The following is a 12,212-nucleotide window of genomic DNA, read 5'->3' on the forward strand; positions in this document are numbered from 1 at the left end:
GTGTTAATCTTCTGCAGCGACACGTGCTTCTCCAGCTGGTGATAGTAGTACTAGTGATAGTACTAGTGATGGTAATAGTAGTACTAGTGTTAGTAGTACTAGTGATAGTACTAGTGATGGTAATAGTGATAGTAGTACTAGTGTTAGTAGTACTAGTGATAGTACTAGTGATGGTAATAGTGATAGTAGTACGAGTGATGATAGTAGTGATGTTACTAGTGATGGTAGTACTAGTGATAGTAGTAGTACTAGTGATGATAGTAGTACTAGTGATAACACTCACGAGTGTTAATCTTCTGCAGCGACACGTGCTTCTCCAGCTAGTACTAGTGATAGTAGTACTAGTGATAGTAGTACTAGTGATGATAGTAGTGATAGTAGTGATAACACTCACGAGTGTTAATCTTCTGCAGAGACACGTGCTTCTCCAGCTAGTACTAGTGATAGTAGTACTAGTGATAGTACTAGTGATGTTAGTAGTACTAGTGATGATAGTAGTACTAGTGATAGCACTCACGAGTGTTAATCTTCTGCAGCGACACGTGCTTCTCCAGCTGCCGACGGAGGCGCACCTCGGCCCCGTAGCGCCCGGCCGTGCCGTTGTCGGCCAGGATGAAGTGGGTGTGCATGCTGTTGAGCACCGTCAGACGGCTCAGCGGGTTCGACATGGTCTGATAGGGGCGCACCACCTACGATCAGCACAGGCGGCAGTTCAGACAGCATACATTACATTTTTAATGTATGCTGTCTGAAAGCCACCGTAAGCGTGAACACTCAATGAAGACCCGAAATGGTTTATCAAATCCTTCCAATGATTGCTAAGCCCAGAATCCATCTTCTCGGTTTGAAATTGTCTCCGTGTTTGTATACGTGGATAGCCTCACGAACGAATCTCTCACGGTAACCGTAAGCGTGAACACTCAATTAAGACCTGAAATGGTTTATCAAATCCTTCCAATGATTGCTAAGCCCAGAATCCATCTTCTCGGTTGAAATTGTCTCCGTGTTTGTATATGTGGATAGTCTCACGAACGAATCTCTCATGGTAAGCGTGAACACTCAATTAAGAGCCGAAATGGTTTATCAAATCCTTCCAATGATTGCTAAGCCCAGAATCCATCTTCTCGGTTTGAAATTGTCTCCGTGTTTGTATACGTGGATAGCCTCACGAACGATCTCTCATGGTAAGCATGAACAATCAATTAAGACCCAAAATGGTTTATCAAATCCTTCCAATGATTGCTAAGCCCAGAATCCATCTTCTCGGTTGAAATTGTCTCCGTGTTTGTATACGTGGATAGCCTCACGAACGAATCTCTCATGGTAAGCGTGAACACTCAATTAAGACCCGAAATAGTTTATCAAATCCTTCCAATGATTGCTAAGCCAAGAATCCATCTTCTCGGTTGAAATTGTCTCCGTGCTTGTATACGTGGATAGTCTCACGAACGAATCTCTCATGGTAAGCGTGAACACTCAATTAAGACCCGAAATGGTTTATCAAATCCTTCCAATGGTTGCTAAGCCCAGAATCCATCTTCTCGGTTTGAAATTGTCTCCGTGTTTGTATACGTGGATAGTCTCACAAACGAATCTCTCATGGTAAGCGTGAACAATCAATTAAGACCCGAAATGGTTTATCAAATCCTTACAATGATTGCTAAGCCCAGAATCCATCTTCTCGGTTTGAAATTGTCTCTGTGCTTGTTATATGTGGGTAGCCTCATGAACGAATCTCTCATGGTAAGCGTGAACACTCAATTAAGACCCGAAATGGTTTATCAAATCCTTCCAATGATTGCTAAGCCCAGAATCCATCTTCTCGGTTTGAAATTGTCTCCGTGTTTGTATACGTGGATAGCCTCACGAACGAATCTCTCACGGTAACCGTAAGCGTGAACACTCAATTAAGACCCGAAATGGTTTATAAAATCCTTCCAATGATTGCTAAGCCCAGAATCCATCTTCTCGGTTTGAAATTGTCTCTGTGCTTGTTATATGCGGGTAGCCTCACGAACGAATCTCTCACGGTAACCGTAAGCGTGAACACTCAATGAAGACCCAAAATGGTTTATAAAATCCTTCCAATGATTGCTAAGCCCAGAATCCATCTTCTCGGTTTGAAATTGTCTCTGTGCTTGTTATATGCGGGTAGCCTCACGAACGAATCTCTCACGGTAACCGTAAGCGTGAACACTCAATGAAGACCCAAAATGGTTTATCAAATCCCCAGCATCATCGCTGGGCAATTCGCCGGAATGGTGAAGACCTCTCCACTTGCTCCCGGTCTTAAATCGAGTAGCAGCAGCAGAGTGACGTCATCAGCTGTGGTAGTTGGTGGTGGTTAGTGGTGGTTAGTGGTGGTAGTTGTGGTAGCGGTGGTAGTTGGTGGTGGTTAGTGGTGGTTAGTGGTGGTAGTTGTGGTAGTTAGTGGTAGTTAGTGGTAGTGGTGGTAGCGAGTGGTAGTTGTGGTAGTTAGTGGTAGCGGTGGTAGTTGGTGGTAGTTGTGGTAGTTAGTGGTAGTTAGTGGTAGTGGTGGTAGTTGTGGTAGTTAGTGGGAGCGGTGGTAGCTAGCGGTGGTAGCGGTGGTAGTTGTGGTAGTTAGTGGTAGCGGTGGTAGTTGTGGTAGTTAGTGGTAGTGGTGGTAGCTAGTGGTGGTAGCGGTGGTAGTTGTGGTAGTTAGTGGTAGCGGTGGTAGCTAGTGGTGGTAGCAGTGGGAGCGGTGGTATAGTTGTGGTAGTTAGTGGTAGCGGTGGTAGCTAGTGGTGGTAGTTTTGGTAGTTAGTGGTGGTAGCTAGCGGTGGTAGTTGTGGTAGTTAGTGGTAGCGGTGGTAGCTAGTGGTGGTAGTTAGTGGTAGCGGTGGTAGCGGTGGTAGCTAGTGGTGGTAGCTAGCGGTGGTAGTTAGTGGTAGTTAGTGGTAGTGGTGGTAGGTAGCGGTGGTAGCTAGCAGTGGTAGTTGTGGTAGTTAGTGGTAGTTAGTGGTAGTGGTGGTAGGTAGCGGTGGTAGCTAGCGGTGGTAGTTGTGGTAGTTAGTGGTGGTAGCTAGCGGTGGTAGTTGTGGTAGTTAGTGGTAGCGGTGGTAGCTAGTGGTGGTAGTTAGTGGTAGCAGTGGTAGCGGTGGTAGCTAGTGGTGGTAGCTAGCGGTGGTAGTTGTGGTAGTTAGTGGTAGTGGTGGTAGCTAGCGGTGGTAGTTAGTGGTAGTTAGTGGTAGCGGTGGTAGGTAGCGGTGGTAGCTAGCGGTGGTAGTTGTGGTAGTTAGTGGTAGCGGTGGTAGGTAGCGGTGGTAGCTAGCGGTGGTAGTTGTGGTAGTTAGTGGTAGTTAGTGGTAGCGGTGGTAGGTAGCAGTGGTAGCTAGCGGTGGTAGCTGTGGTAGTTAGTGGTAGCGGTGGTAGCTAGCGGTGGTAGCTGTGGTAGTTAGTGGTAGCGGTGGTAGCGGTGGTAGCTAGCGGTGGGAGCGGTGGTATAGTTGTGGTAGTTGTGGTAGTTAATGGTGGTAGCGGTGGTAGTTGTGGTAGTTAGTGGTAGCAGTGGTAGCTAGTGGTGGTAGCGGTGGTAGTTGTGGTAGTTGTGGTAGTTAGTGGTAGCGGTGGTAGCTAGTGGTGGTAGCTAGTGGTGGTAGCTAGCGGTTGTATAGTTGTGGTAGTTAGTGGTAGTTGTGGTAGCTAGTGGTGGTAGCGGTGGTAGCGGTGGTAGCTAGCGGTTTGTAGTTGTGGTAGTTAGTGGTAGCGGTGGTAGTTGTGGTAGTTAGTGGTAGCGGTGGTAATTGTGGTAGTTAGTGGTAGCGGTGGTAGTTGTGATAATTAGTGGTAGCGGTGGTAGCTAGTGGTGGTAGTGGTGGTAGCGGTGGTAGCTAGTGGTGGTAGCGGTGGTAGTTGTGGTAGTTGTGGTAGTGGTGGTAGTGGTGGTAGCTAGTGGTGGTAGCTAGCGGTGGTATAGTTGTGGTAGTTAGTGGTAGCGGTGGTAGCTAGTGGTAGTTAGTGGTAGCGGTGGTAGGTAGTGGTGGTAGCGGTGGTAGTTGTGGTAGTTAGTGGTAGCGGTGGTAGTGGTGGTAGCGGTGGTAGTGGTGGTAGTTAGTGGTAGCGGTGGTAGCGGTGGTAGTGGTGGTAGCGGTGGTAGTGGTGGTAGTTAGTGGTAGTTAGTGGTAGCGGTGGTAGCTAGTAGTGGTAGCGGTGGTAGTTGTGGTAGTTAGTGGTAGCGGTGGTAGTGGTGGTAGTTTGTGGTAGCGTTGGTAGCGGTGGTAGTGGTGGTAGCTAGTGGTGGTAGCGGTGGTAGTTGTGGTAGTTAGTGGTAGCGGTGGTAGCTAGTGGTGGTAGCTAGTGGTGGTAGTTGTGGTAGTTGTGGTAGCTAGTGGTAGCGGTGGTAGTTGTGGTAGTTAGTGGTAGCGGTGGGAGTGGTGGATGGGTCCGGAAAAAACAACCGCCCTACCTCACCGCGGTGCCGGATGGGCAACCCTGTCGTGGGCAGTGCCGTGGGGAGAGGGCCAATTCCGATTGGCCCATTCCCCTCATGGCGTCTGTGACCACCACACATTAAACCACGACTGAAATATCTAACTAATAAGCTTGTATTCTTAGTTTTTTCGGTAAAGTCACGTTGAAGAGAAACAACAAAATAACAAAATATATATAAAACAATAAAAAAATTCTCACGACGTTTCGACCATAACTCAAACGGTCATCATCAGGTGTGTCAGTTTGCATAAATTTATTTTGAAAACGGCATATTTATTTATTTATTTATATATTAAAAAATGACGTTTGCGTCACGCGCAACGATTGGCAGTTTGCCCAGGACTAGTCCATCTATTTTTTGAAAAGAGGAGGGGGGAGACGAAATTTGTTTTTATGTATGCTGTCTGAAAGCCACTGTAAGCGTGAACAATCAATCAAGAACTGAAATGATTTATCAAATCTTTCCAATGATTGCTAAGATAGAATCCATCTTCTCGGTTGAAATTGTCTCTGTGCTTGTATATGTGGATAGCCTCATGAACGAATCTCTCATGGAAGCCAGATGGCTTACAAAGAACCTCCGTCTTGGAAAAGTCAATGGCATGTGAGCCTACTGAATTAGAACAATGATCTGCTACGGCCGAGGTGTTGGTCCTACCGTGTTTAAGGTCTGCTTTATGTTCACGAATGCGGTCCGAGATATGGCGTTTGGTTTCTCCAATGTAACTACTACCACAGAGGCAACTTAGTTTGTAGACACCAGGGTATTGTATGTCCGGAATCACATCTTTTACAGACGGAACCAGATCACGGATTTTATGTAATGTGTTGAAACGGACCTGGATCTTGTGTTTATTCAAGATTTTGGAGATCTTTTTTGTGATCCCAGCAATGTAGGGTAAAGTGATGGTTTTGAAAGGCTCCTCAAGAGGGTTCTTCTTCATGGTTTGAGTGATAGCTTTGCGGATTGTATAGTCGGAGTAACCATTAGCCCTAAGAGCTTGGTGTACGTGCTTGAGTTCACTGCTTATGTGTTCCTGGTCGGATATGCATTGGGCTCTATGATACAGAGTCTTGATGAGATAATTCTTCTGTGATGGATGGTGGTGGGAATCCGGTTTCAGATAAGCATCCGTATGGGTAGCTTTCCTGTAGACAGAGAGGCTCATTGAACCATCAGGTCTCTTTTTAATTAGGACATCCAAAAAAGGTATCTTGCCATCTATTTCGACTTCCATGGTAAATCTGATGGCTGGGTGTATGGAATTGATGTGGTCGAAGAATTGGTCTAGAGCAGGCCGGCCATGTGGCCAGATGACAAAAGTGTCATCCACGTACCTCTTCCATAAGGTTGGGCGCAGAGTGGCAGTCTGGATGGCGTCAGTCTCAAATTTCTCCATGAAAATGTTAGCTATAACTGGAGAAAGGGGGGAGCCCATTGGGGTGCCCTCAGTTTGTTTGTAGAAAGTTCCATTCCAAGTGAAGTATGTATTGGTTAAACAGTGTCTCACCAGGGGGGGTACCTCAGTGTTTAGTCCTTGATGAACCAAGTCTTCAATGATTGCAATGGTGTCAGGTACAGGAACCTTGGTGAATAAGGAAACTACATCAAAACTGACAAGCAGGTCGTCTGGGGACAGGGAAATACCCTTGATTGTTGATACCAGGTGAGTAGAATTTTGTACCGCAGAGGTGGTCTTTCCAGTGAAAGGACGCAGGATTTCAGACAAAAAACGAGCTAGTTTGTAGGTGGGGGAGCTGATAGTAGAGACTATGGGACGAAGAGGTGTATCAACTTTATGTATTTTTGGTAAGCCGTATAATCTTGGTGGCCTGGCAGCAGAAGGTTTCAACGAAAACTGTTTAGATTGATCAATTAATGCGGTTGAATCAGAAATTATTTTGTTGGTTTGTGTGACGAGGCTGTTGGTGGGATCTCTTTTTATTTTTGTATAACTACCATCGTCGAGTAATTCTTTAATTTTGTTGTTGTATTCTATTTTATCCATGATGACAGTAGCATTGCCTTTGTCAGCTGAGAGAACTACAATATCATTCCTCTTTTTTAATTTATATAATTCAAAACGCTCATCTTTGCTGAGGTTGCTAGCTGGCATCTTAGCGTTTTTGAGGGTTGCAGCGATTTCAGATCTTGCTACGTCTGCAGCGATGTGACCCAGGCCCCTGAGAGCAACGTCTACAAACGTCACACAAACCAACAAAATAATTTCTGATTCAACCGCATTAATTGATCAATCTAAACAGTTTTCGTTGAAACCTTCTGCTGCCAGGCCACCAAGATTATACGGCTTACCAAAAATACATAAAGTTGATACACCTCTTCGTCCCATAGTCTCTACTATCAGCTCCCCCACCTACAAACTAGCTCGTTTTTTGTCTGAAATCCTGCGTCCTTTCACTGGAAAGACCACCTCTGCGGTACAAAATTCTACTCACCTGGTATCAACAATCAAGGGTATTTCCCTGTCCCCAGACGACCTGCTTGTCAGTTTTGATGTAGTTTCCTTATTCACCAAGGTTCCTGTACCTGACACCATTGCAATCATTGAAGACTTGGTTCATCAAGGACTAAACACTGAGGTACCCCCCCTGGTGAGACACTGTTTAACCAATACATACTTCACTTGGAATGGAACTTTCTACAAACAAACTGAGGGCACCCCAATGGGCTCCCCCCTTTCTCCAGTTATAGCTAACATTTTCATGGAGAAATTTGAGACTGACGCCATCCAGACTGCCACTCTGCGCCCAACCTTATGGAAGAGGTACGTGGATGACACTTTTGTCATCTGGCCACATGGCCGGCCTGCTCTAGACCAATTCTTCGACCACATCAATTCCATACACCCAGCCATCAGATTTACCATGGAAGTCGAAATAGATGGCAAGATACCTTTTTTGGATGTCCTAATTAAAAAGAGACCTGATGGTTCAATGAGCCACTCTGTCTACAGGAAAGCTACCCATACGGATGCTTATCTGAAACCGGATTCCCACCACCATCCATCACAGAAGAATTATCTCATCAAGACTCTGTATCATAGAGCCCAATGCATATCCGACTAGGAACACATAAGCAGTGAACTCAAGCACGTACACCAAGCTCTTAGGGCTAATGGTTACTCCGACTATACAATCCGCAAAGCTATCACTCAAACCATGAAGAAGAACCCTCTTGAGGAGCCTTTCAAAACCATCACTTTACCCTACATTGCTGGGATCACAAAAAAGATCTCCAAAATCTTGAATAAACACAAGATCCAGGTCCGTTTCAACACATTACATAAAATCCGTGATCTGGTTCCGTCTGTAAAAGATGTGATTCCGGACATACAATACCCTGGTGTCTACAAACTAAGTTGCCTCTGTGGTAGTAGTTACATTGGAGAAACCAAACGCCATATCTCGGACCGCATTCGTGAACATAAAGCAGACCTTAAACACGGTAGGACCAACACCTCGGCCGTAGCAGATAATTGTTCTAATTCAGTAGGCTCACATGCCATTGACTTTTCCAAGACGGAGGTTCTTTGTAAGCCATCTGGCTTCCATGAGAGATTCGTTCATGAGGCTATCCACATATACAAGCACAGAGACAATTTCAACCGAGAAGATGGATTCTATCTTAGCAATCATTGGAAAGATTTGATAAATCATTTCAGTTCTTGATTGATTGTTCACGCTTACAGTGGCTTTCAGACAGCATACATAAAAACAAATTTCGTCTCCCCCCTCCTCTTTTCAAAAAATAGATGGACTAGTCCTGGGCAAACTGCCAATCGTTGCGCGTGACGCAAACGTTATTTTTTTATATAAATAAATAAATAAATATGCCGTTTTCAAAATAAATTTATGCAAACCGACACACCTGATGATGACCGTTTGAGTTATGGTCGAAACTTCGTGAGAATTTTTTATTTTTTATATATATTTTGTTATTTTGTTGTTTCTCTTCAACGTGACTTTACCGAAAAAACTAAGAATATGAATTACTGCAGTCACGAAAGCTTTAAATCAAAATTTAATAAGCTTGTGTCGGAGGCCCCGGGGGTACAGGCGTCTATGACGTCTCCTGGACAAACCCCAATTGGCGGAGATTGAATCTCTACCCTCGGGGCTCCTCCAGAAACAACGAAAAGCCACTACGGATGGCCACGTGGAATGTTCGAACGCTCACCGCGGAGGAGAGGCTGCCACTCCTCCGTCGGGAGCTGGACCGGTACCGCCTGGATCTATGTGGCATTCGGGAGGTCCGGTGGACCGGCCTCTGGCTCCTGCCACCATGAGGGGTGGACAGTCCTCTACTCGGTGGCAGGAGACTGCCAAACAACAGGGTGTGGCTCTTCTTCCTAACAAAAGAATGAAGGGGGTGTGGGAGCGTGGCAGTGAGGTGTGGGAAGCTGTAAGCCCCAGGCTACTTTGGGCTCGCCTTCCCATCAACCGGAGGCGAGGAGTGGTGGTCGTGGTTACTTATGCCCCCACCGAAGACGAACATCCGTGGAGGGATGCAGGCAAGGCCGATGAGTCAGACGCTTTACATGACCTCCTGTCACAGGTGCTGGCTAAAGTGGCCCCTCGGGATAGAGTCATCATGTTGGGTGACTTCAATGCCCGAGTTGGTCATGATGCTGGCACCTGGTCTGGAGTGATTGGAGGGCATGGGCCAGATCAGCTCAATAACAATGGCAGTAGGCTGTTAGATTTTTATGCAGCCCACGGGCTTGTAATTACCAACACGCTGTTCCGGCATCGGCGCATCCACACAACATCATGGATGCATCCCGGGTCCAAGCAAGAACATCTGCTGGACTACATAGTGACGGACCAGCAGATGCGAGCCCATGTCCTTGACACCAGGACCTACCGTGGAGCTGATCTGCCCTCTGACCATCGACTAGTCATCTGTAAGATGCGCCTGCCATTCTTCCACTCCGGTGGTGGGTGTACACCCAGGACCCCATTCAAACCCCTAGTGGCCTGGTCTCAGCTCGCTGATGAAAGTTGCAAGCGAGAATTTCATCGTCGCTTGCGGCTGGGATTGGCATCGTCCCCGACTCCTCCTGATGTCGAGGGTAAATGGGCGAGGTTTAGGACTGTGACTCATGCAGCTGCAATGGCGGCTTTGGGTACACGGTCCAGACCTCCCCAGAGACCCTGGCTGACGGAGGAGGTGTTCAGGCTGACTGAGAAAAAGCGACAGGCCCACTGTCATCGGCAACAGCATCCCGCGTCGGAGAAATGAGGAGGCTTACCGCAGCCTTCGCTCGGAGGTTTCGGAGAGCCGTGAGGCGCTGCAAGGATGGGTGGTGGTCGTGGGTTGCTGAGGAGATGGAGTAACTACTACTAACTAGTCCTACTAACTGGTAGTGATGCTCACGTCTTTCCCCACAAGGTCATCTTTGTTCTCCACGATGCCCCAAGGTGCCAGTCCCACAGTGCAGATCTTCCCCCGAGACTTAGACGAGTGGTCCTTGAGGGCATCACCAACATGACGGATCACCCCTGTGGATAGACGCACGTAGATAGACACACACACACACAGAGACACACGCAGATAGACACACAGAGCAAGTGGGTGAGTGGGTGAGTGAGTGGGTGAGTGAGTGAGTGGGTGAGTGAGTGAGTGGGTGAGTGGGTGGGTGAGTGGGTGAGTGAGTGGGTGAGTGAGTGAGTGGGTGAGTGAGTGAGTGAGTTGGTGAGTGAGTGAGTGGGTGAGTGGGTGGGTGAGTGAGTGGGTGGGTGAGTGAGTGAGTGGGTGAGTGGGTGAGTGAGTGAGTGGGTGGGTGAGTGGGTGAGTTAGTGGGTGAGTGGGTGAGTGAGTGAATGAGTGGGTGAATGAGTTGGTGAGTGAATGAGTTGGTGAATGAGTGAATGAGTTGGTGAATGAATGAGTGAATGAGTGGGTGAATGAATGAGTGAATGAGTTGGTGAATGAGTGAATCAGTTGGTGAGTAAATGAGTTGGTGAATGAGTGAATGAGTTGGTGAGTGAATGAGTTGGTGAATGAGTTGGTGAATGAATGAATGAATGAGTGGGTGAATGAGTGAGTGATTGAGTTGGTGAATGAGTGAATGAATGAGTGAATGAATGAGTGAGCGAGCATGTCACCTGTGTTGACTCCTTGAGTAAAGATCCAAGCTCCTGTCGTCATGGCAGCTTTAATGAGACCTTTCCCAAACACCTGTCTCAGACACGGAGACACACGGGGACACGGGGAGACACGCAGTGACACACGGAGACACGCAGTGACACACGGAGACACACGGGGAGACACGGGGACACGGAGAGACACGGAGACACACGGAGACACGCAGAGACACACGGAGACACACGGAGACACGGAGACACGGGGACACGGGGAGACACGGAGACAGGGGGACACACGGGGACACGGGGAGACACGGGGACACACGGAGACACACGGGGATACACGGAGACACACGGAGACACGGGGAGACACGGGGACACGGAGAGACACGGGGACACACGGAGACACGCAGAGACACACGGAGACACACGGAGACACGGGGAGACACAGAGACACACGGGGACACGTGGACACGGAGACACGGGGAGACACACGGGGAGACACAGGGAGACACGGGGAGACACGGAGACACACGGAGATATACGGAGACACGGGGTGTCGCATGCTGATTAGCGAGTGGTGAGTGGTAGTGGTGAGTGGTAGTGGTGAGTGGTAGTGGTAGTGGTGAGTGGTAGTGGTAGTGGTGAGTGGTGAGTGGTAGTGGTGAGTGGTAGTGGTGAGTGGTAGTGGTGAGTGGTAGTGGTGAGTGGTAGTGGTAGTGGTGAGTGATAGTGGTGAGTGGTAGTGGTGAGTGGTAGTGGTGAGTGGTAGTGGTAGTGGTGAGTGGTAGTGGTGAGTGGTAGTGGTGAGTGGTGAGTGGTAGTGGTGAGTGGTAGTGGTGAGTGGTGAGTGGTAGTGGTGAGTGGTAGTGGTGAGTGGTAGTGGTGAGTGAGTGGTAGTGGTAGTGGTGAGTGGTAGTGGTAGTGGTGAGTGGTAGTGGTGAGTGGTAGTGGTGAGTGGTAGTAGTAGTGGTGAGTGGTAGTGGTGAGTGGTAGTGGTGAGTGGTGAGCGGCATTGGTGAGTGGTAGTGGTGAGTGGTAGTGGTGAGTGGTAGTGGTGAGTGGTGAGCGGCAGTGGTAGTGGTGAGTGGTAGTGGTGAGTGAGTGGTAGTGGTAGTGGTGAGTGGTAGTGGTAGTGGTGAGTGGTAGTGGTGAGTGGTAGTCGTGAGTGGTAGTGGTGAGTGGTAGCGGTGAGTGGTGAGTGGTAGTGGTGAGTGGTAGTGGTGAGTGGTAGTGGTAGTGGTGAGTGGTAGTGGTGAGTGGTAGTGGTAGTGGTGAGTGGTAGTGGTGAGCGGCAGTGGTGAGTGATAGTAGTGAGTGGTGAGTGGTAGTGGTGAGTGGTAGTGGTGAGTGGTAGTGGTGAGTGGTAGTGGTTGAGTGGTAGCGGTGAGTGGTAGCGGTGAGTGGTAGCGGTGAGTGGTGAGTGGTAGTGGTGAGTGGTAGTGGTGAGTGAGTGGTAGTGGTGAGTGAGTAGTAGTGGTGAGTGGTAGTGGTGAGTGATGAGCGGTGGTGGTGAGTGAGTGGTGAGTGAGTGAGTGGTAGTGGTGAGTGGTGAGTGAGTGAGTGGGTGAGTGGGTGAGTGAGTGAGTGAGTGGGTGAGTGGTGAGTGAGTGGGTGAGTGGTGAGTGGGTGGGTGGGTGGGTGAGTGGGTG

At 48.2% G+C, this 12,212-nt stretch overlaps 1 protein-coding gene across 2 annotated transcripts in view; it reads right to left on the minus strand.

The window, feature by feature from the left end:
* Positions 1-12,212, minus strand: part of LOC142905314 (uncharacterized) — a 79,150-nt gene that overhangs the window by 13,934 nt on the left and 53,004 nt on the right. For both annotated transcript variants that reach the window (XM_076064301.1, XM_076064300.1), the window contains exons 5-7: positions 10,582-10,654; positions 9,851-9,975; positions 518-689 (exon numbers count right to left, since the gene is read on the minus strand). In XM_076064301.1, the coding sequence (XP_075920416.1) occupies positions 518-689; positions 9,851-9,975; positions 10,582-10,654 (370 nt within the window). The remainder of the gene's footprint in view (positions 1-517; positions 690-9,850; positions 9,976-10,581; positions 10,655-12,212) is intronic.

Source organism: Petromyzon marinus, unplaced genomic scaffold, assembly GCF_048934315.1.
Source record: "Petromyzon marinus isolate PM22_M1 ecotype Great Lakes invasive population unplaced genomic scaffold, UKy_Petmar_22M1.pri1.0 PM_Scaffold_38, whole genome shotgun sequence".
NCBI classification, from domain to species: domain Eukaryota; kingdom Metazoa; phylum Chordata; class Hyperoartia; order Petromyzontiformes; family Petromyzontidae; genus Petromyzon; species Petromyzon marinus.